General features: G+C 42.1%; 1 protein-coding gene across 3 annotated transcripts in view; it reads left to right on the plus strand.

The window, feature by feature from the left end:
- LOC137625403 (coiled-coil domain-containing protein 102A-like) overlaps positions 1–23,218 on the plus strand; it is a 291,278-nt gene extending 268,060 nt beyond the window's left edge. For 2 of the 3 annotated variants that reach the window (XM_068356291.1, XM_068356290.1), the window contains exon 9: positions 22,601–23,218. In XM_068356291.1, the coding sequence (XP_068212392.1) occupies positions 22,601–22,763 (163 nt within the window). In that variant the 3' untranslated portion in view covers positions 22,764–23,218. Of the gene's footprint in view, positions 1–21,953; positions 22,004–22,598 lie in introns of all 3 variants that reach the window. The other variant, XM_068356292.1, reaches the window with a different exon arrangement.
- The last annotated feature ends 2,221 nt before the right edge of the window (positions 23,219–25,439 follow it).

Genomic DNA, 25,439 nt, shown 5'->3' on the forward strand with positions numbered 1-25,439 from the left:
AGGAAACGAAAAGCGAGAATGAAAGGAGAGCCGTTAATAAGGTACCTCTCCTATCCCGCTTCGAGTGTGTACACAATGCCGCCGACGGCGCCATCTTTATTCCTTATCGCGTAGCTCTACTACTTGGTGTTTCCCTTGTGATTCTCTCGTAATCTTGGATTTATTTCAACATTATGATGCTTTCTCCAGCCTCTTCTGCCTCTGGAAAGTTGAGTATTATCTTTATTTTATTATGTATAAATGTAAGCTCTTGGTGTTTCGAATTACAGTAAATCAAAAGTGATATTAACGTAAATAAGAGCCGTTGCCTAACGGAGGCGTCCTGGATGCTGTCGCTCGCTATGCATGAGACATTTAGTTAGCCAGAGCGATATTCCCGGTTTATATACTTTAATAAATCTAGCTATTTAGCTTTATGAATAGGAATTCCTTATATGATGCCATTAGTATATTCAGTTTCGGCGATTGAGGTAACCGATCCTGGCCTACGCTAGGCTTCGTAGCCTAGGCGTTTGGCCCTAATACTTTCATGCATGATATATGGATTTCCGAGTGTTTTAAATTTATTGAAGCTATAGGCATATTTATACATATAAGATATTGTTGAATAATTATCTTTCAAGATTGTATACGAGAGAGTTTTGGTGATTTAGGTAATCGATTCTCACCGCGCCTAGGCTAGTAGCCTATGGGGCTTTAGTATACTTTCGCACACTTCTCGGTTATTCTTTTCTCCCCTGGAGACTAAGTTCAATCCTTTTTCCCTCTGATTAAGCCTTAGGCTTAATCCTAGTGGTTTTAACTGAATAATATTAAGGTATAACTATACTAGGAGGTTTCTGCCTTAATCCTGTAACCAGAGTGACTGGTTTCAGGTTTGAGCAGGACATCAAAGTAATTAGTCTGGGGTTTGTATCTTCCTGGCTTAGAGAATGAGATTCCTTTGCTAGGTTAGGTACAGACATAGGAGGCTTAGCCTCCCTAGACCACATCCGAAGGTTTCTGTACGAGATGATTCCTTCTTCTGGTGATCTAGCAGACTAGTCCAGTGTTGTTGTTTTTGGATTGAAGGATAAGATTCTCCATTTCCTAGTGAATAGCAACATCAAACTTTGTTTTGGTATTGAGGAAGGTAGCAAGTATTGCTGACCTTTCTCCCTATAGATAAACCCTAAGCTAGGATGAGCTTTCTTAGCCTCTGGGGTCAATCTTATACTGGAACAAAGTTTGCAGGACCCTCTTCCCCTTTCCCCCCTCTATCCTTAGTAATAGCCGAGCTATTGCAACTCTTGGCTGTCGTTCTACATCTGTACCTAGAGTAGGTTAGGATGTGGGACTGGCTCAGTCCTCTGCCGGCCGGCAATAATGTGCCAGCCGGCAGAGGCCTAACTCCCCAGACCTCCCTTGGTCTACCATCCATGTCTCGGTAGAGCCTGGCAGGCGATGGATAGAAGGAAGCCTGAATATTACATTCTCCCCTTCCTTATGTTAACTCTTTCTGTATGGAAGGCTGTAAGGCAGTGCCACCTTATATCCTTACATCCATGCTGTTTCTCTTGTTAGTGTATTGTACTCCTTGCCCGGCTGCCGGCTTAGCGGCCAGCAGCCAGGCGGGTGAAGGTTCTTTGGTTCTGTTTCACTGCCGGCCGGCATAGGTATCACCTACCATTGCCGGCCGGCAACGGCAGCACACCATAAGATTTGCCGACCGCTACAATTAGTGGCTGGCAGCCGGGTGCTGTTGTTTTTCATTTGCCGGCCGGCACACATACATACTGAACCAGTGATCTGCCGCCCAGTAGTCTGAAGGTAGTATACCTTTGAACTAGACTAAGGTACATGCCGGCCGGCAGACATTATATCATATACAGTAGCCAGTATTTTTACAGTATTTAAAGTATAGTACATACCGCACGGAGAAAACTATAGTATAGAATATATTGTAACTAAAGTTTTTCCAACATACTTGGTGTTGACTTGTACAGCCTTTTGTTGAGACCGTACAGGATAGAGAAAGTGAGCTCTTTCTTTATTAATTATCCAGTATATTAAAACTCTAACCATGGTGTGAGCTACACCTAATTTCCTCTGGAAAATATAATGAAGGTTATTCTAGAATGAGACTTAACCTTAAAGTTTTAATATCTGGAAGGTTACAGCAATTGGCTGGGCAGGAAATACTAGTATGTCTTTCCTTCTTTTCTTTCTAGCTTAACAGTTATAAGCTATATATATATATTATTCATAAGTTATCCAGTGATATGTCTTCACTTGATACTTATGGAATTTTTTCTCTTACAGGAGGACCATTCTTAGTGCGGGAGCATGTTCTGCAATGTCCGCAGCAAGAACTTCTGTGGACATGAGTTGTGTAGGAGGCACGCAGCATGCGCAGTCTCCAAAGGTGATCTCCGGTATTGGGACCCTCGGGTATTGTACCATATGTTCTAACCTGATTACCGAGGCATTTGACACCCCTAAGTCGTCGGAGTCAAGGGACGCAGCTAGGGAAAAGTTACGAACCTGGGTGAGGGGTTTTCAGAAGAATGCTTCAGGCCCCCTACCTTCCAAGCGAGAAGATGAGGGCCTATCTTTTTCCTAAGGCATGTGCAGATGCAGTAATTCCTCAGCCTCACGCGGAGATCCCGACTATTCAGATTCAGGTTGATTCTGAAGTCTTGGACGCCCTACAAGACATCCAACTGGACAATAGGATGTCTGAGGTGTCCGAGTACACTGAAAAGGACCTTCTGGCAGAAGGCCAGGAAGAGGAGCTGACCCAGGCTCCTGATACTGAGGAGGAAGAAATCGAGGAGCTGTCGACTACATCGGTTCCGGCCCCAGAACCTATTCCCTCAATATCGTCTGGTATCCCAGGTGATCTGGGAAGGACTCTTTCTTCCATCGTTGAAATGATTCAACAGATGCAGAAGAAGAATGATGAGAAGGAAGCTGCAATGAAGTTAGAGATGCGGAGACTTGCAGCATTACGTGGGCCCCAGAAGAAGCTCAACGTGAAGGATCTTCCTTTGTGTTCGGATCCCAATCCTTGGAGGTATGCCGAGCACATGCCTATGACAACTGGGAAGATTGTCATATCAGAGAAGTTGGGTTCAATTCCCTTTGAAGAAGTGGAATTCTGGCCCAACAAGGAGTCTTACCTGGACTGCTATGTCCGGCTTAGGAAGGAGCCAGCCTCAAAGGAGGAGACGGAGCCGAAAGAGGTCATAGTCTTTGACCATTGTAAGGCACAGGCCTTACTAACGACCTCTATGAGAGGGGTTTCACAAACTCAAAGATACCAGCTTTGAGTAAGAAGCATCCTTCCTTTGTGGCTTCTCCTACCAGAGCCTTTCCCTTTATGGAAAAGGGATATAAGGCTGGCTTAAAGGCGGTGGAGGTAGGGAAATCATGCCCCTCTTTGGAGGAGTGTAAGCCGTTGTCCCTGACCTTGCCCATGGACCAGAAGGATTGGAAGGACGTTCACCTTACCTTCTCAGCCGGGAAGTTGGAGGCCGATATTGCCGGACGTCAGTTCGGTGAGGACCTTCCAAAGCTGTCTGATTTTCTCTTGTGCAGGGAGCAAGAGACAAAAGAGAGACTTGCAGCATCGATGTACTTACAGACGACTCTGGAGACGATGGCAAGCGACCCCAAGAACCAGGACATGTTCATGGTAGTGGCCAAAATCCATCTGGCCACTGTAACTAAGGATCTCTATAGTTTCATCAAAGCTAGGAGAGCTTGTAGAGAGTTCGTGTTCGCCTCGGCTGCAGTGAGGCACGAACCTAGGAAACTGATTTCCTCTTGTATATGGGGTAAGGACCTCTTCCCTAATGAAGTGGTCAAAGAGGTAGTGGATAAGTCCGCCACGGAGAATAGGAACCTTCTCCAGAAGTGGGGCCTAACTCTTAAGAGAAAGTCTTCCCCGGATGAGGGTCCCCAACCTAAGAGAAAGACAAAGAAGCCTAGGCTATCCTCTCGGCCAGCTAAGCCTTACAGACAGCAGCAGCAATAACTTCCAGCAACCGCGGTACCTCAGTTGGTGGCACAATCTCCAACCACATACCAGTTGGTACCTTAAGCAGTGACGACTCAGTCCCCTGCGTTTAACCCAGTGTTCGAAAGGCAGACAACGACCTTTCGTCCAAGAGCTAGAGGAGCAGCCAGAGGTTCCTTTAGACGCCCTTAAAGAGGAAGGGGATTCAAGGGGAGGATCGCTGGACCTTCGATCCCTGGGCCCACAGCCTAATCAAGAATGGACTGGGTTGGAGCTGGTACAGCACTCCACCTCCGTTCCCACAATTCTTCCAACACTCGACCCCCGTTCTGGAAGAATATGTTCGAGAACTCTTGGAGAAAAGAGTAATACGAAGGGTAAAGTCCATCAAGTTCCATGGAAGGCTGTTTTGTGTTCCAAAGAAAAACTCAGTCATTCTGGACTTGTCGCCACTGAACAAATTCATAGTGAACTACAAGTTCAGGATGCTGACGCTTCAACACATAAGGACCCTACTGCCCAAACGGGCATACACCGTCTCTATAGACTTGTCAGACGCTTATTGGCATGTTCCAATAAATCGTCACCTCTTCTCCTACCTAGGGTTCCAGCTACAAAGAAGACTTTATGCCTTCAGAGCCATGCCATTCGGGCTAAACATAGCCCCAAAGATTTTCACGAAGCTTGCGAACGCAGCTGTCCATCAATTACGCCTAAAGGGAATCCAAGTAGTGGCCTACCTGGACGACTGGCTGGTGTGGGCAGCATCCAGGACAGAATACTTCCAAGCCTCCGAGAAGGTGATCCAGTTCCTGGAACATCTAGGATTCAAGATCAACATAAAAAAAGTCTCGACTTTCTCCACCAACTTTCCATTCCTGTGAAGAAGAGGAAAGTAATAGCAGGATCTGTCAAGAGACTTCTAGAATCCAAACGGATATCAAGACGCGAAGAGAAGAGAGTGCTGGGCTCTCTACAGTTTGCCTCAGTAACAGATCCTGTGCTAAGAGCACAACTAAAGGATGCAACTGGAGTTTGGAGAAAATATGCATCAAACGCGCGAAGAGATCTGATGAGACCACTACCGACTCGTTTGCGAACGCTTCTCAAGCCATGGTCCAAGCCAAGCAACTGAAGAAATCGGTACTTCTTCAGCCACCTCCCCCCTCCATTATAATTCATACAGACGCTTCAAAGGAGGGATGGGGAGGTCATTCTCACCGGAAGAAAGTCCAAGGAACTTGGTCCAACCTTTTCAAGAAGTTTCATATCAACTTTCTGGAAGCCATGGCAGTACTTCTTACACTGAAGAAAGTATCTCCTCGCCACTCGGCCCACATAAGATTGGTCCTAGACAGCGAGGTGATAGTGAGATGCCTAAATCGACAAGGGTCGAGGTCACCTCAAATCAACCAAGTGATGTTGGCCATTTTCTGGCTAGCGGAAAAGAAGAGATGGCACCTGTCAGCAGTTCACCTTCAAGGGTTCCGCAACGTGACAGCGGACGCTCTATCCAGGTTCACACCGATAGAGTCAGAATGGTCCCTAGACGCAAGATCGTTCTCTTTCATCTCGAGTCAAGTCCCGGAACTGCAGATAGACCTCTTTGCGACGAACGACAAGAAGTTACATCGTTATGTGTCCCCGTACGAGGACCCTCTAGCGGAAGCAGTGGACGCTATGTCCCTCGACTGGAACAGATGGTCCAGGATTTACCTTTTCCCTCCACCCAACCTTCTTTTGAAGGTCCTCGACAAACTGAGATCCTTCAAGGGGAAAGCGGCAATAGTGGCTCACAAGTTACCGAACAGCGTTTAGTTCCCTCTGGCATTAGAACTACGACTGAAGTTTCTGCCGCTACCGGATCCAGTATTGACTCAGCGAGTACAGAAGTCGACTGTCTTCACTTCATCACAGAAAACCCGGAACCTACATCTCATGATTTTCTCTCCCTAGCAGTGAGAAAAAGATTCGGGATATCAAGAGACAGTATAGACTTCTTAGAAGAATATAAGTCCAAATCTACAAGAAGACAATATGAGTCATCATGGAAGTGGGTGTCATTTGTCAAGGCGAAGAAACCACAAAAGATCTTGACAGATTTTTGTTTATCGTTCTTCATCCACCTTCATGAACAAGGTTTAGCAGCCAATACAATATCGACGTGTAAGTCTGCCTTGACAAGACCTATTCTATATGCCTTCCATGTCGACCTCTCTAATGATATTTTTAACAAAATTCTGAAGGCCTGTGCTAGGCTCAGACCATCAGCACCTCCGAAACCCATTTCATGGTCTCTGGATAAAGTTCTTCATTTTGCTTCAATGATGAATAATGAGGAGTGTGCTTTTAAGGATTTGACCCAAAAAGTTATATTTCTGTTTGCACTCGCTTCGGGGGCCAGAATTAGTGAAATAGTAGCCCTCTCAAGAGAGGAAGGTCATGTTCAGTTCTTAGATGGGGGAGATCTGAACCTTTTTCCGGATCCTACGTTTCTCGCCAAGAACGAGCTACCCACCAACAGGTGGGGTCCCTGGAGAATCTGCCCTCTGAAGGAAGATGCATCTCATATGTCCAGTGGAGTGCTTAAAGGTCTATCTTCGTATAACTTCAGACTTTAGGGGAGAAACTTCCGGCTCAAATTTATCTCTGAAGCAACCAAGGGCAAAAATCACCTATTTTATTCGCAGAGCGGATCCAGACAGTACACCCGCAGGTCATGATTCGAGAAAAGTTGCCTCCTCCATAAATTTCTTTAATAATATGGATTTTGAACATCTTCGCTCATACACTGGCTGGATGTCATCCAGGGTATTCTTTAGACACTATGCGAAGCAGGAAGCAAGTGGAGGAACTTAAGAGGTCTGTGGTAGCAGCAGGTAGTGTCCTTAGACCTGCTGTTTAAATCTGCGAGGAACAGTGAAATTAATTGGGACGATTAATTTACGGGTGGGTGTGTAGTTACGGACTGTTTCTACAGACTAAGTGATAGGCCACTAAGGTGTCCTTATAAACTTTTCCATAAAGGTGAACCAAGCATAATACGGACACATGTGCCAAGCGTTTGTTACGCCAGGGTAATTGAACAGTAATACGGACTGTAACTACAGTATTGATATTTTGATTTCAAAAGTGGCGCATATATGTTTCCTTTTCAGATGAAACAATATTTTCTGTCTTACTGTTTTCTTTATGCTTAATTGTTTGTTCATCCACATTTTATAATTCTTATAAATGTCGATTGACCGATATTTTATCGATTGTCAATAAACTAGTTCTTAGTGAACTTTGTGTCTTATTCGCCCACGTCTTTTATTAGAAATGTACTTAGCATTACACTTAAAACTATGGATAATTTTAACTTGAATGGTCATTAAGATTGTTCCTTACTACAAGCAATCATTCTTGGTTTATTCTTTCCTCAGGAAGGAAAGATTGTGTAACCTAAAGGGATGGTGGTGGATATGCAATATTGTTCCTAAACAGATACAAACCTTTGTTCAATCCACTGATAAGAATAGACTTTCCGAGGGACATGTTGGTATTTCATACTGACATGGGTGGTTCTTATACAAACTTTGCTTTATAACATATAGGGTGAGACCACTATACGGGCTTGTCTGTTCGTCATCCATAGGTATATGTACTCCTCGAGACTTTTCCAGAGTCGAGTATGACTCTTCTCTGTAGGGGGCAGGAAGCACTAACATGGTTTATGATTAGATGAAATGATGTATGACGGTAACATCATAGGTCTCTAGGTCTATGCTGACCAGGAAATACTTTCTTGAGGGTATGACACGATTTGAGAATCCACAGATACAGTAATGCTCTGGTATACTTCCATCCGGACGACATGGCCTGATCTCAAAAAACGGATTTTGAGCAAAGCGAAAAATCTATTTTTGGGTGAGATAGCCATGTCGTCCTGATGTACCCGCCCTTCCTTTTAATAAAAAAGGGCTATAGGACCCCTCCCTATAATACAATATCTGTAGCACCTCGTGTATCGCTACAAGAAATAGAGATGGCGCCGTCGGCGGCATTGTGTACACACTCGAAACGGGATAGGAGAGGTACCTTATTAACGGCTCTCCTTTCATTTTCGCTTTTCGTTTTCTTGCCACTTTGACCCCTCGAAGTGTTAACTCTGTTCGGGGTGAAGATAGCTATGTGGCGTGTCAAGAATACGTACTCTGATATTATGCAATATCCCATTTAGATTTATTTAGGGAGATTCGTTCCAGGAGTTAGAATTCTGGACACCTTAAGGTAAAATTCTCTGGGAATATCACCGTAGTCAAATATACCCAAGGAAGCTACCCTAAAGGAACTTCCATGAGGACGACATGGCTATCTCACCCAAAAATAGATTTTTCGCTTCACTCAAAATCCGTTAATTCAATATCAAGGTTAAGTTTATTTGATACAGTTTTGTAGTTGCTGTTTAAAATAAACCTTTTTCATCTTGTGGTCTGATTCATATTGGATTAGAATTTATGGTTCAAGTGTTGAAATTGATCAGTCTGAATTTTGGAACGTCCTTATTAAAAGTACATTACTGTATATAGAATTACTGTAATGTTGGAATGTCCTTATTAAAAGTAGATAATCTAGAATTAATTTTGGAAGGTCCTTATTAAAAGTACATTATATAATATCAGTTTTGGAAGGTCCTTGTTAAAAGTACATTATATAGAATTAATGTTGGAATGTCCTTATTAAAAGTAGATAATCTAGAATTAATTTTGGAAGGTCCTTATTAAAAGTACATAATATAATATCAATTTTGGAAGGTCCTTGTTAAAAGTACATTATATAGAATTTTGGAAGGTCCCCGTTAAAATACATTATATAGAATCAATTTTGGAAGGTCCTTATTAAAAGTAAATTGTATAGAATTAATTTTGGAAGGTTCTTATTAAAAGTACATTAGAATTATTTTACATAGCTTAAAATTGTTTTCAAGAAAAATTATTACTGCTAAAGGATAATAAAAAAGGGATTTTGAGCAAAGCGAAAAATCCATTTTTGGGTGAGATAGCCATGTCGTCCTGATGGAAATTCCTTTAGTGTAACTTCCTATGGTATATTTGACACAGTGATATTCCCAGAGAATTTTACCTTAAGGTCTCCAGAATTCTAACTCCTGGAGCGAATATCCCTAACTTTTCCTTTTAGGGATATCGCATAATATCAGAGGACGTATTCTTGACATGCCACATAGCTATCTTCACCCTGAATAGCGTTTACGCTTCGAAGGGGAAAAGTGGAAAGAAAACGAAATGGGAGCCATTATAAGGTACCTTCTCCTCCATTACTGTTTGAGTCTCTAGATGACGTCATATCCGTCCGCCATCTTTATTCCTTATAGCGTTAGCGAGGTGCTACAGATACAGTAGTATTGGGAGGGATCCTTTCAGCCCTTTTTTAATAAAAGCAGGGCGGGTCCATCAGGACGACAAGGCTATCTCGCCCAAAAATAGATTTTTCGCTTCGCTCAAAATCTGTTTTTTGGGCTCAGGCCATGTCGTCTTGATGGAAGTTCACCAGAGCATTAATGAATCTGTGGATTTACTATTTGTGCCTTAACCTCAAGACAGAATTTCCTTGGTCACTGAGACCTAGAGACATATGATGTTACCGTTATACATCATTTCCCCTACAGGGAAGTGTCTTGTCAGACTCTGGAAAAGTCTCGAGAATTGCATATTTCATATGAATAGCCTAGCAACCAAACGGGTATACCAGTCTCATCGTATACCTTCACAATGAGAGTTTGTATTCGAAAACCAAAAATTGTATGCATGAGTAACTGACACCTCCCCTGGGCATACAGGGGATACAAGTTTGTATCCAAGTAGAAACAATCATTTGTATAAGTCAGCATCCCATCAAAGGCATCTTGGGTGAGTTGTAAGCAAAGACAGACAAGTATCTTATTTTTTTCATCAGAAAAGAAACCACTATTTGCCACTAAAATGAAAATTCAGAAATGAAAATTCAGAAATTTTCTATTCTAAATTTCTGTCATTACTGTCTGTTCACACTTGTTTAAAGGACACATGGCACACGTGCTATTCTTTATGCTTATTTCACCTGTATTATTTGGAACAGTCCGTAATGTCACCATGGTGACATATCACTTAACTTGTTGTACTGTCAACAGTCAACACGCACACCCTGCACATAACAGTCCCAATTGATTCACTGTTTCTCGCAGTATTAAGCAACAGGTTTTAGTACACTACCTGCCGCCACCACCAACCTCTTGATCTCTTGTACCTGCTTCACATAGTGTTTGAAAAACACTGGATGACTTCCATCCAGTATACGAGCGAAGAAATTCAAAATCCATATATTGGAAAAAATTCAGAGACGAAGCAATTTTTCCCGGATCGTGACCTGCGGGTGTACTGTCGGGATCCACTCTACGAATGAAGTAGGTGATCTTCGCCCTTAGTTGTTTTAGAGACAAATTTGAACCTGATATTTCTCCTTTAAAGAGCTGTCCTTCCCCGAAGTCTGAAGTTCTATGAAGATAGACCTTTAGACACTCTACTGGACATAGACATCTTCCTTCAGAGGGCAGATTCTCCAGGGACCCCACCTTTTGGTGGGTAGCTCGTTCTTAGCGAGAAACGTTGGATCAGGGAAAAGATTCAGTTCTCCCTTTCTGTGAACTGAATATGGCCCTCATCTCTGGACAGGGCCACTATTTCACTAACTCTGGCCCCCGAGGCTAGTGCAAATAGGAATATAACTTTTTGGGTCAAATCTTTCAGAGAGCAGTTCTCATTTTTCAGTGTTGATGCAAAGTGAAGAACTTTATCCAAGGACCATGAGATGGGCCTTGGGGGTGCTGCAGGTCTGAGTCTATCACAGGCCTTAGGAATCTTGTTAAAGATTTCATTAGAGAAGTCTACTTGGAAGGCGTACAGTAAGGATCTAGTCAAGGCAGATTTAAACGTTGATATCATGTTGGCTGCTAAACCTTGTTCATGGAAATGAATAAAGAAGGATAAACAGAAATCTGTTGAGATTTCTTTTGGATTCTTTGCCTTGACAAATACAACCCATTTCTTCCAAGATGACTTATATTGTCTTCTGGTAGATTTGGACTTCTTAGTTTGTACTGTCTCTTGAAATCCTGAATCTTTTCTTAACTGCTAAGGAGAGAAAATCATGAGATGAAGGTTCCGGGTTTTCTGTGGTGAAGCGAAGACAGTCGACTTCTGCACTTGTTGTGTCAGAACTGGGTCCGGCAACGGAACCAGTCTCAACCACAGTTCTAATACTAGAGGTAACCAGATGCTGTTCGGCCACTTGTGGGCCACTATGGCTGCGGTTCCTCGAAAGGATCTCAGTTTGTTGAGGACTTTCAGTAGAAGATTGGGTGGAGGGAACAGGTAAATCCTGGACCATCTGTTCCAATCGAGGGACATGTGTCCACTACTTCCGCTAGAGGGTCCTCGTATGGGGCCACGTAACGAGGTAGTTTCTTGTCGCTCGTTGCGAAGAGGTCGATTAGCAGTTCTGGGACTTGTCGTAAGATGAAGGAGAACGATCCTGCATCTAGGGACCATTCTGACTCTATCGGCTTGAACCTGGATAGAGCGTCCGTTGTCACAATGCAGAACCCTTGGAGGTGAACTGCTAAGTGCCATCTCCTCTTTTCCGTCAAACGGAAGATGGCCAACATCACTTGGTTGATTTGGGGTGATCTCAAGCCTTGTCAATTCAGACATCAAACTATCCCCTCACTGTCCAGAACCAGACGTATGTGGGTCGAGCAGCGAGGAGCCAGTTTCTTCAGTGTAAGGAAAACTGCCATGGCTTCCAGAATATTGATGTGGAAGGTCTTGAACAGAGAGGACCAAGGGATTTTCCGTTGGTGAGAGTGGCCTTCCCATCCTTCCTTTGATGCGTCTGTGTGGATGATGACTGAAGGTGGAGGTGGTTATAAGAGCACCGATTTCCTCAGGTGCTTGGCCTCCGACCACGGCTTGAGAAGTGATCGTAGACGAGTCGGTATTGGTCTTCTTAGATCTCTTCGAGCGTTTGATGCGCATCTTCTCCAGACTCCTGTTGCATCCTTTAATTGTGCTCTTAGCACCGGGTCTGTCACTGATGCGAACTGAAGGGAGCCCAGCACTCTCTCTTGTTGGCGTCTTGATATCCGATCGGATTTCAGAAGTCTCTTGACAGATCCCGCTATCTCTCTCCTCTTCTTTGACGGAATGGAGAGGCAGTGTGACTGTAAGTTCCAGTGAATTCCAAGCCATTGAAACTTCTGAGCTGGAGAAAGTCGAGACTTTTTGACATTGATCTTGAATTCCAGATGTTCCAGGAACTGCATCACTACTTTGGAAGCTTGCATGCACTCTGTCTTGGATGCTGCCCACACCAGCCAATTGTCCAGGTAAGCCATTACCTGAACACCCTTTAGGCGTAGTTGATGAACGACTGCGTTTGCAAGCTTCGTGAAGATCCTGGGGGCTATGTTTAGCCCGAAGGGAATGGCTCTGAAGAAATATTGTTTCTTCTGAAGCCTGAATCCTAGGTAGGAGGAAATTTGGCGATTGATTGGGATATGCCAATAGGCATATGCCATGTCTATTGAGACTGTATATGCCTTCTTGGGCAACAGGGTCCTTATGTGTTGAAGGGTTAACATCCTGAACTTGTAGTTTACTATGAACTTGTTGAGTGGCGACAAGTCCAGAATGACTCTGAGTTTGTCTGAGTCCTTCTTGGGAACACAAAACAGCCTTCCTTGGAATTTGATGGACTTTGCCCTCTTTACCACTCTTTTGCTCAAGAGTTCTCGAATGTATTCCTCCAGAACAGGGTTCGAGTGTTGGAAGAATTGAAGGAATGATGGTGGAGCTACATTCCAGCTCCACCCCAGTCCGTTCTTGATTAGGCTGTGGGCCCAGGAATCGAAGGTCCAGCGATCCCGAAATAAGTAGAGTCTTCCTCCTACCGGAAGCATCTCACTTTTGCTGCTGACCGGAGGACTTGCCTCCTTGACCGTGTCCTCCTCTGTTGCCTATGCCTTTTGAGGGGCGTCTAGAGGAACCTCTATATGTTCTTTTGGCTTTCGGCCAAAAGGTAGTAGACTGCCTCTCAAAGGCTGGAGTAAAGGCTGGTGACTGTGTCGCCAACTGCTGGGGTACCAACTGGTAGGTAGGAGGAGGTTGTGCTACCACCTGGGGCACCGCGGTCGCGGGAAGTTGTTGATGCTGTTGTTTGGCAGGGCGAGAGGGCACCCTTGGCCCCTTTGTCTTCCTCTTAGGTTGGGGACCCTTATCCAGGGAAGACTTCCTCTTCAGTGACAAGCCCCACTTCTGGAGAAGGTTTCTATTCTCCGTGGCGGCCTTGTCGACTACTTCCTTGACCACTTCACTCGGGAAGAGGTCCTTTCCCCAGATACTGGACGAAATTAGTTTCCTAGGTTCGTGTCTCACCGCAGCCGAAGCGAACATGAACTCCCTACAAGCCCTTCTGGCTTTAATAAAGCCATACAGGTCCTTGGTCACAGTAGCCAGATGAGTTTTTTCCACAACCATAAACATATCTGGGTTCTGGGGGTCGCTTGCCATTGTCTCCAAGATAGTCTGGAGAGACATAGAGACGGCAAGTCATTCTTTAGTTTCCTGCTCCCTGCGCAGGAGAAACTCGGTCAACTTGGAGAGATCCTCCCCGAACTGACGTCCAGCAATATATGACTCCAACTTGCTGACTGAGAAGGTAAGATGCACGTCCTTCCAGTCTTTCTGGTCCAAAGGTAGAGCTAGAGACAACGGTTTACATTCGTCGAGTGTAGGACAAGGTTTCCCTGCTTCAATCGCCTTTAGGGCTGCCTTGTACCCTTTTTCCATAAAGGGGAAGGCACGGGAAGATGATGCAACAAAGGACGGGTGCTTCTTGCTGAGAGCCGGCACCTTTGAGTTAGTGAAGGCCCTCTTCTTCAAGGTGCTTGACAGTAAAGCTTGTGCTTTAGCATGGTCAAAAACTATGACCTCTTTTGGCTCCGTTTCCTCCTTTGATGCCGGCTCTGCCTTCAGACGGACAAAACAGTCTGGGTAAGCCTCTAAGCTGGCCCAGAATTCCACATCTTCGATGGGGACTGAACCCAGCTTCTCGGAAATATAAATCTTCCCAGTCGTCATAGGCATGTACTCTGCATGCCTCCACGGATTCACATCCGAACATGAAGGAAGTTCCTTCACGTTGAGTCTCCTTTGAGACCCACGGGATGCTGCAAGTTGGCGTATCTCTAACCTTAACGCAGCTTTTCAGCATTCTGCTTCTGGATCTGCTGCACCAACGTCATAATGGAAGACAGAGTCTTCCCTATGTCATCAGATAGGGGAGCAGACGATGTTGAGGGAACTGTTTTTGGGGGCAGGAACCGATGAGACTGATACTGACTCGACCTCTTCTTCCTCGGTATCAGGAGCCAACGTCGACTCCTCTTCCTGACCTCCAGCAAGAAGGTCCTTTTCAGTGTCCTCTGACACTTCTGACATCCTGTCGTCTAGCTGGATGTCCTTCATCGCGTCCGAGACATCAGACTCTACTGGTATCTGGACGCAAGGGTTCTCTGGGTGAGGCTGAGGGATAACCGCATCTTTAGATGCCCTGGGGAAAAAAAGGCCCGCATCTTCTCGCTTGGAAGATAAGGTCCCGTGGTGTTCTTTTGAAAACCGCAGACCCATTTACGCAGCTTCTCCCTTGCTGCATCCCTTGACTCCACTGACTGGAGGTCATCGAAAGCCTCCGTAACCAAGGTTTTACAGATATTACATACCTGAGGGTCCCAATACTTCAGAGTCCCCTTGGTGATGGAACAGCGTGCATGCGTCCTGCACACCTCATGGCCGCAGAAGTTCTTACTTCGTACGTTGCAGAAAACGCTCTTGCACTTGGGTTGGTCCTCTTGTAAAGAGAGGAAAATACAATGAGTATACGGTGATTCATCACACAGGATAAAGTATTTGTATTATAATAAATATTTTGCCTTTTGCATGTAGCTTAAGATAGATAAGCTAGAAATGAAATAGGAAAGACACATACATGTGTTTTCTGCCCATCCAATTGCTGTGACCTCCCTCAAAATTAAAACCATGGGTCATTCTATTTTGAAGATCCCATCGGAAGATCTCTATCCTGTAAGGATAGGTAAGTTTAACTTAACACCAGCTTCCAGAGGGTTTAAGATTGGGGATTGTTATCAGTGATCACTAATTAGCGCATAGAAAGAATTTACTTTCTTTGTATTATATGGTCTCAACAATAGGCTGCGCATGACAACACAGGGTATGTTGGAAAATTTTGGCTACTGTATAATCTATACTGTAGTTTTCTGTTTGCAATATGATCTATATTGCAAATATACTGGCTACTGTATAATCATTTACTGTAGTTCCAGCCAGCAGGCTAGCACCAGGGTATAGTTCAGTCGATATATAGTTGACTGTAATATAGGCCGGCAGTTCTCCGGCTGCCGGATCACCGGTTGTTGGCATTCCATGCCAGCCGGCAATAGGTATTTATACACAGCGGTCAACAACCTCTCCCGTTGTCGGCAGCTAGCTAGAGCTGCCGGCAGGGTAGAACCCAGTGGTACCAGCTAATAGAGAGAGAGAAAAAAAGCATGGATCGAAGGATGGTGTAAGAGCTCTGCCTTACAACCTTCTTCCAGAATGAGTGTTCAAATGGAAGGGGAGAATGTATCATTCAGGCTTCCACCCATCCACAACTATTGCCAGTCTCTGCCGGCACAGTTTATGAAGGGCAGTCCAAGAGAGGACTGAAGAACACTCTACAGATAAGGGATCTTCTGCCGGCAGCCGGCCCAACTCCCCTGGAGAGTTGAGTGACTGCACGACCACGTACAGAAACCCGAGCCATCCCCACAACCTGCCAGCAATCGGCTCGATTGTAGGACGATAGCCAAGAGTTTGTGATGGCTAGGCCATCACTAAAGGACAGATTGGGGAGGGGGAAGGTCCTGTAGAGTGTGGGAGGAGCCAGTAGGTTGCCAGTCCTACCTCACCTAACGAACTCTGTTCCAGTATTAAAGCCAACCCATGAGGCAGGAGAATTCTATTCGCAAGCCTAGGGTCGATTAATACAGTAAAGGGGCCGGCAGCACCCTCGCCGCCACCCCTAAACAGTTGAGGAACAGAGATCTAGTGCTGGAGTCGCCTAGGCAGTAGAAGAATTCTATTCTTCAGCCTAGGGTCCGGACTAGTCAGCTAGACCACAGGGAGAAGGTATCATATATAAAACCTTCAAGTGTGGTCTAAGGAGGTCTAGCCTCCTATGCCGGTAGCCTAGTCCAGCAGGGGAATGCTATTCACCCTGTCAGCCAGCCACCGGCAACAGACTAATTACTCTGAGGTTCTGACCAAAACCCAAAAACCTGGCTCTGCAGTTACAGGGAAAGGACAGAAAACCTTAGCCTAATCATGCATGAATGACAACTCAAAGCACGATAGACTAGGGTTATAGCCTAGGCTAACTCAGAGGAGAGAAGAGATTGCCCTTAAATCTCCATAGGAGATAAGTGTCGTTTTATTAATGGATTAGGAGATATCTATCTCCGTCTGTATCAATAAACACGACACATAAGGGTAATCAGGGAACATGTATGAAAGTATACTAAAGCCACTAGGCTAGTAGCCTAGTGGCAGTGAGGATCGATTACCTAAATCACCGAAACTCTCATATACTATATTGGAAGAGGAAAATTTATGCTAATAATTTATCTTATATGTATAAAATATGCCTAAGGCTTCATTAAAATTATAACACTAGGAAAATCTATTATATCATGCATGAAAGTACTAAAACTGAACGCCTAAGCTAGGAAGCCTAGGGTAAACATGGTTCGGTTACCTAAATCGCCGAAGCTGATATCAGTACTATCGGCATAATATAAAGAATTCCTAGCAATAAAGGCTAAATAGCTAAAGATAATTAAGCTATTAAAACCGGTAAGGTCGTTCTGGCTAACTAAATGACTCATGCATTACGAACGACAGCGCCCATGATGCCTCCGGCTTAGGCACCAGCTGTTGCAACATTAATTTAACTTTAATTCATATTAAAATAAGACAAGAGCTTACATTTATACAATGTAAAGATCAATACTCAACTTTCCAGAGGCAGATGAGGCTGGAGAAAGCATGATTAATCCAAAAAACTTCCAAAATAACGAGAGAGCACAGGAAAATCACCGAGCAATGGCGCTACTATGAAAGGAATAAAGATAGTGGATGGATATGACGTCATCTAGAGACTCAAACAGTAATGGAGTAGAGGTACCTTATAACAGCTCCCCTTTCGTTTTCTTGCCACTTTTCCCCCTCGAAGCGTAAACGCTATTCGGGGTGAAGATAGCTATGTGGCGTGTCAAGAATACGTCCTCTGATATTATGCGATATCCCTAAAAGGAAAGTTAGGGATATTTGTGCCAGGAGTTAGAATTCTGGAGACCTTAAGGTAAAGTTCTCTGGGAATATCACTGTAGTCAAATATACCCTAGGAAGCTACACTAAAGGAACTTCCATCAGGACGACATGGCCTGAGCCCAAAAAATGGAGTTAAAAACAACCTTGAACTATAGCAATGTTTTCCGAGATAATTTTAGTGTCAAAAATCACTCGTAATTCATTTTCCCTCACTTTTTTTCTGTTTGCATATTTATATTCAATTAGATAAAAAAAAAGTTTGAACTCTAAGCACGGAAAATAATTGAAGACCAACTAAATAACCAATTAAATTACACTCCTTAACTATATCAATTTATTGTGACATATTTAATACTATATAATCTTGTATACTGTACAGTATTTCATTTGTAACTATATACACATAGCTTCTTAATTTATAATTGGCAGTCAAATATTCCTAACATATTAAGAAGTAAGATAACACCAAGATACTGAAATTGCCGGTTTAGCAAAGACAGGATGAAACTGTACTAAACTTTAAGTATAGCTAATGTAAATTTGGTTATGGGATCTTTTCTGCAAGTTGTAAAACATGGCTACAAGTTGTGAATTTATGAATAGAAAAATTAAATTCTTTTACAATTACACAATATTTGTACAAAACCTACAGTTATTTTCCAATCAATTTGTTAAATACATGCTAGGGGCCTCAGTGAACAGGTACAGTGATATATCTTGGTACGAAAGCTTCTGCATACAAAAATTTTATGATGTGAAATGAGATACGAAGATTTTCCCAACTCATATTGCAAAAGATGTTTAATGCTACAAAACGAGGTACAGTACGACATTTGCCCAACCGCCGACAAGACTAATTTTAAAATTCGCACGTTGCCAACTGTAAACTCGCCACCATCTCCCTACTCTGATGCTTGTTGTCGTACAATCCTGTTCTCCTATTGGTCTGTATCTATTCCATCATGCATCATTTCGTTTCTGCAGTGCTAGCGTTCACGTTGAATTCGTGTTTGTGATTTTGCTTTCGTGTTTTTACTGTAGTTACTGAACTGTATCGTGTTGCGTTATTCAACTCGTACGTTATTAGCAACGGGTCCCAAGAAAGTTGCTGATATGCAGGGAAATAAGAAGAGGATGCTTTCTATGGAGACAAAGCTTGAGATAATCAAGAAGTATGAGGCTAAGGCTGGCATGCGGTTGTTGAGTGGTATCGCTATGGAATATAGCCGGAATCCATCGGCCATAGGAACCACCCTTAAACAGAGGGAAGCCATCAAAGCAGCAACACCTTCTAAGGGCGTGACTGTTTTCTCCAGCAAGAGGTGCCACGTCTATGATGAGAGACTGCTGCTTGCTTGAATTAAGGACAAGGAAATCGGAAGGCTGCAAGCTCGAACATGAAAGCGGCTGAAGCCTTTCTTAAGACATTCAACGAGTTGACTCCATTAAGTCCCCAGCACGTTTCAACTGTGACAAAATTGAGGTTTTTTTTTTTTTTTGGAAGAAAACGCCTCGTTGGCTGTACATCATGGCAGAAGTAAAGAAGCTACCCTGGCATAAGCCTATGATGCACAGGTTTACCCTTGCACACTTTGCAAATGTCAGTGGGGATTGTAAGGTGAAGCCCCTGCTGGTGTCAGAGACTCCTAACACCACCCCACTCCTCCAGCCCATGGAATTCAAGAGATGTTTCAAAATCAATGACAGCCAACGTGAATTTTAGAAGGAGCATTTCGATGTGATTTACCATAGACTCATTGATCTAGCTTGGCGGGAGGTTTTGAAGCACACCTCAAACTCTTCATGGAAGAAGATGTGGCCTGATGCTTTCTCCGCACGAGACTTCGAGGGCTTCCACGTAGGCCTAGCTGAAGCCAAAGACAAAAAACTTGATGATCCTGCACCTGTTGCTCAACATGAGCTTGCTGAGATTGTTAGATTCGGGATGCCCAGGGGTCTGGAAGTTGATGAGGACGACATTAATGAGCTTCTCAAGAAGCACCAAATGGAACTTACGACGAATGACCTGAAGGAGTTAGAGGTCATGCAACTGAGCATAAGTTCAGGAACAGTTCTCTAGCAGCGAGGGGGAGGAGGATGACCCACTGACAATGGCAAAAATTAAGAAGTGTCTCGATGGCTACTATAAAATGGTGGCTCTTGTAGAAAAGACACCCAGAAAAAATTATCATGTCGTGCACTTGAATATTTATATATTGTTTGCCTTTTCATTTCAGGAAAATTTTAAGAAGCAGGCAGAAACAAGCCTCTTTGGACGATTTAAAAAAAGAAAAAAAGAGATGTCTTCGGTACTAGCAGGCCAAGCGGAAGATTAAAAAACTAAAGAAAAGTGGCAGTGATGAAGGAAATACATTCTACTCACGTCTGTTTATGACCCATTTTATTATTCTTAATGTCCATCTATTGTCTGCCATGTCCGTTTCTTTTTTATTCGCGCTTAAATTTATATCGTAATGTTTATTGCAAATAGATCTATTACACCCCCCACCTCTATAATGGCATTCCTGGGATCTTCTTGCTTGTGTGATATCAACAACAAAAAAATGTCTGTGGCTGTGAGTCCCGTTGAACTGTTATCAGATAGGAAGTCTTCAATAATGACTTATCTTGAATACATTTTTTTTAAGCACCTACTTGCTTTTGCATGTTTCCATGCATTCTTTGAAAATATTCAAACAGTTTCTTTGCTAAATCTGTGTGTTTTGATTGAAAGTGTCTTCCAGAACACAATACAAAGAGCTGTGGATCTGGGTCACAACCGGGATCTTGAATAAACCCAAATTTCATCATTTCTTTTCGCCCCCAGTTCGAATGTTATTGCCAATAGTGCCTGGCAAGGACTGATTCATTGATCAGCTTACATTTAAGTGAAGTATAACTATTATCAAGAGTTATTCCATCTTTTTTTCTTCATACCATTTTATTTGAATTTGAAAACCAAAAAATGAAGAATTGGTACTTTGAGAAACACTTGTGCATGGTGTTTGATAAGTTTTACTTATATATTTTATAGGTGCATTGAAATTTGTTAAATTATCAAACAAACCTATAAGAAAACACCAGAATTACAAAAAACTATAATAATCAGCAGTAATCTTCACTGTTACATTTAATTGTATGGTGAACCACACAAAGTCATTGAGGTGGGTAGAGTGACCAGGGATATTGTCGAACACTAGCATCAATTTGCCTAAAATGTTGGTGAACTAGTTTTTGAACACCTGAAATGTCACCCAAGCCTTCTAGTTGAATTCCAGAGGACAGGTTGTCAATCCTTTCAAATGACCTGATTGATTTTCACCTTGATACACCAACATAAACTCACGCAGAACTCCAATGCTTCGTAATCTCTGTACAGTATTTCATAATAATATATCCATTATGTGATTGTGGATATGATCTTTATCCTTGATTATTGCCGGGACAGTTAAACGGCTAAGTTTGAGTAATTGGCATTTATTCTTCTTCTGTTTAATTTCAATTCTTTGGTGATAGCTTTCCTTTATTTTGATGAACTGCCATCATCTTTTGCCTTATATTTGGAAGCTATGATGAAGACCAAAGAGTAACAGGAAAAATTTACCATAAAAACATAGAAAGGGCAATCCAGAAAAGTATACGCACAAGCACAGAGGACACAACATTCTAGAATGGCATAGCATTGGTAACTAAGAGATGCTTGTACATGGTATATTCCATTTTATATCTACTGACAAAATGAGATACTGTATCAGTCTGTCACAGATACATGAGCAAGTCCAGCCACTCGCAACAATAAGGCAAGTGTCCAATTGAAATGCATTTTCTTTGCGAAGATGTCGTAACTTTGAAACGTAGTCAGACGAGACCGATATCACTTGAGAATCAAGTATAAATGTATACTTAAATGCTTTTAATAATAATAGTGAAATAAAGCATAGTTTGCCCCTACTAGGTTAAATGATGTACTTAAGAGAGAATTATATTTTAATGAATATTTTCTGGCTAGGAAATTTCTGATGGTATAGGATTCTTTAGTATATATAAAAATGTAAGTATTATTACTAACTGGGGCATGTGACCAAGCTGCTGCTTATAAAAACTAAAGAAAATAGCTTATATAAGGGAAACATTTCCTATCTTGTATAGCAAAATGATTCACATCTTAGTATCATTAAAGTTAGGAAATCTGTTTCAGTAATCTAATGACACTGCTTTGGAGATGGCATAACACATTTTATTTCAGCAATAGAAATACATAGCCTATTTCTAATATAATTGTTATAGTATATGATGGCCATAGAGTTTTCTTGACAAATTTTGATAATTGAGTATCATGTCCTTGGGTGTAGAACCAGAACCAAAATGTTTGATTTTCTTTAAAGAATATTCCTTGCAAACACTAAATAATGTAATGAATTAAACCCTAACTAAGTCTCTTGTTTACAAATTCCTCTCTATCGTCCTAGCTCTCAAGCGACACCTTCAACAACGCAACAATGATATGCATTGTATAAAAAGGAAAGTGAAATTCTTTTAATGTTTGTGGCAATGTGTGTTTGTATATTTGTATTTTTTTTTTTTGGACGCCTTCACATTTTTGAACCGCAAATTTTTTAGCTTCAATACCTATCTATTTACCTATGTTGTTCTGCTCATTATTCCACTATACTCTTCATAAAATATATTTAAGGCCTTTTATTTATTTAGTTTACTATATACTGTATTGCTGTAATGTGCTTTTATATTTGTGCATTTTTGTATTTCAAGTTAGTCTTGTCTATGCAATATTTTCCCGACTATATTTTTTCCTGTATACTGTATTTTTTCAAATATTTAGAACCTTGATAAATCTCCTCCTAACTCAGATTCGGTCTGTACTGACTAGAATTCTAGATTTAAGAAGAAGTTCAAATTAACAAGACTGCAATCTATCTATATACACGCATAGTGCTTTCAAATGCTCACCTTTCTCCCGTAACTAAGCGACCTCCGGAGGATCTAGAACTGTGACTCCGTAGAACCTCTTAAACTGCTTTTATGTTTATAAAAACTCTTTCCCCCCCCAAAAAAATAGAGGTTTTCTAATTTTAAATACCTTTTTATCCAATTTCAGGAAATTGCAGCGAACTAATGACGAGTTGCAGGAGTCTGTTGAAAACTTAGAAGTCCAAGTAGAGCACCTTCAGTCCAGATTGAGGTCGTCCCAAGCGTCTTCTCTACCACTCCGTACTGCCAATCTTTTACAAGATTCTGATGATGATCATGCACAATTTTAGCAATGGTCTTTTATGTAATTGCCATTGAGAGTATGTTTATAGAGCATATAAGAAGGTCCTCACTTTACAAACCTTTGGAGATACAAACACAAATCCAACTGAAAATAAAAGATGAAATAAAAAATACTCCAATAAAACAATATTATATAATTCAATACAGTAAGCAATACAACATTTGCAATAACCTGATATTTCATGTCATATAAAACGGGACTATTTCTTGACTTTTGTAGCTGGTAACTGTAGGCATGAGAGGCAGGTTAGGCCTACCCTAGGCCAAAGTGTAACAAAAGTTCGACTTACAAAACAGCTTCTTGGAACCTATTAGGTCTGTAAGTTGAGAACCTTCCGTAATGTTAAACAGATATTTTAGCATTTTATTTCGGTATTCATCAGATTGAAATCGAAGCCTTAAATAATTGTAACTCATGAATTATACCAAACGTTTTTTTATATTCTTTTCTTTTACCTTCAACTCATTAGTGTGTTTTCTCTAGAAAGTTCATTATTATTGAACAGTGGTGTTTTATAGAGGTTATTTATGGTTAAGTAGATACAAATATAGTTTTGTGTGCTTCACATCCTTCTCTCTATTACTGAACAGTACTCTATTGTTCTATGATTGCTCTACTCCGTCCAATCCAGCACACAGGCTGTTGCTTTACTAAATACTTAAATCAGGTCTCTTTATACACTTCTTTGACTAGTATAATAACCACCCAAAACTATAAATGAATTATCTGTTTCCACAAAGTGTTTTGTTTCCACACACCTATAGAAGACAGACTTCGTTCTGTAATTGTCATTGTGTATGTTTTGTTTTCAATAACATTTTGTAAACAGTACTTCTCTGCAAATTTAAAATCTCTTGTTGTTTATAGTAAACCCATCAATCATATTAAGTCCGAATAGCTGTCAGTTCTGGAGTTTCTTAATGAGTGAAGGAGATAAGAGTAACAATTGACTGGCAAGAATAACAAGCGACTAGATTCAAGTATATTTTTGGACAGTGTTAATGAATGTTTAAAATATATTTGGAAGAAGTCAGGTTTGGTATGTTGTTTTTTAACTAGAAGAAATGCCATGGAACAAGACATGTTTATGACACAACATACTTTCTGGAATTTAAGGGGCAAGGTGATTAAAGGCCTGCACATCATTTGACCTGCAGATCTAGTTCAGTCCACAACTGTCGTTACTTACAATAACGACATGGGAAATCAATTGTTATTGAATATCTATGTTCATATTGTATATGGAAAATGTTCTTTTATATTACATTGCGTTAAGTGGAAATGTGCAGGTTTCTGTACAAATGAATGTTTTGTTTATATTTAATTGTAATAAGCATTGTTGCCAAGGAATATTGTCTTGTGAATAGTTGTATAAGTGGTTAACAATGCGATGTAAGTTGTTTGAATAGTTTCGTTCGGTTTGCGTTGAATAGTTGGTTTTGTTCGTTTGTTGTTTTCTTTGTCGTGGGCGAACGAAGCGGAAGTCAAGACTTTGGGAGAGAGAGCGAACGCATTATGTTTACGACAAAGGCAGCAGAGGTAAATCGGGACAGTTGCTGCCTGACACTTCTCAACGCTTGTAGTGTAATCTTCAGTGGACTTAATCAGGATGAAGAGAATTTCATTGGATTAACGAAGCTGTTCCTTCCCAGCATTTAATGAAGTGGATGAATTGATCAACCGAAGTTTGGATGAGTATCATATAATATTTAGTTACCTTGGATGGGATAATTCGCTAGGGATATGCATATCTGTGCGTGGGATTCCGTGACTGGGTAAAATCAAATATTTATATGTGGTATCGTGGTTTACCCGTGCCTAGCAATCCGAACTCGGTAAGAACTTCATATGAAACCAAGTGAGTAATAATTGGGGCAAAGGCTCAATAGAATATAGTATGACCATTTATCTTTGTAACACAACGCAATGAATTCCTAATGTAGAGAAAGGGTCTTGAGTTCTCTTAACGAATCTGGTAATTAGTAATTTGTGAATGACTGAAGTCATTATATGTTGTTGCTTGTTTGACCCTAATAAGTAACGATAACAACCCTTGATTTAACTGACTTTACACTTGTTCCTACACGAAGTACTTACCTCGAACTACTTTCGTAGGAGTATCTGGGATCTCCTTCCCATCCGACCAGAGTTTTGTGTAGTTTACCCTAAACCCATTTTCTATGAGGGGTAACCTCAGGCGGAGTGATACGCGCCCTGAGGCTAACCCCAGGTCAGAGAGCATGCTTGCTCAGGTCTTGACCTCCTGTAAGTTCTCTGGTCGCGTCGCGATATCATCTCGCCGCTCTCCTAATCCCAGTGTGACTTTGTGTGTCACCGACCCCTTTGTCTCTCACGCGGTACCCATGTGGTCCCCTTGAGAAATCTTTGTGCTTTCCCTGTGCGTGCTTGTGTCTCATAGTGCTTTCACCTGCCTCATGGAGCATCCCCGCCGTTGTCCTGGGCCTATGGCCAGTAAATCGTGTGGAGCGTTCCTCTCGAAGCCCGAAGTTGACCCGCACTCCTTGTGTTCCTCGTGCAGGGGCAGTGTTTGTTCCCCTTCCGTCACGTGTCCGGAGTGCGAGTCGTGGAATGAGGTGCGGTATAGCACCAAGAAGAAGAAGGCGGCGAAGAAGTCCCCTAAGAAGTTGAGCGTCCCTTCTTC

Source organism: Palaemon carinicauda, chromosome 32, assembly GCF_036898095.1.
Source record: "Palaemon carinicauda isolate YSFRI2023 chromosome 32, ASM3689809v2, whole genome shotgun sequence".
Lineage (NCBI taxonomy): Eukaryota > Metazoa > Arthropoda > Malacostraca > Decapoda > Palaemonidae > Palaemon > Palaemon carinicauda.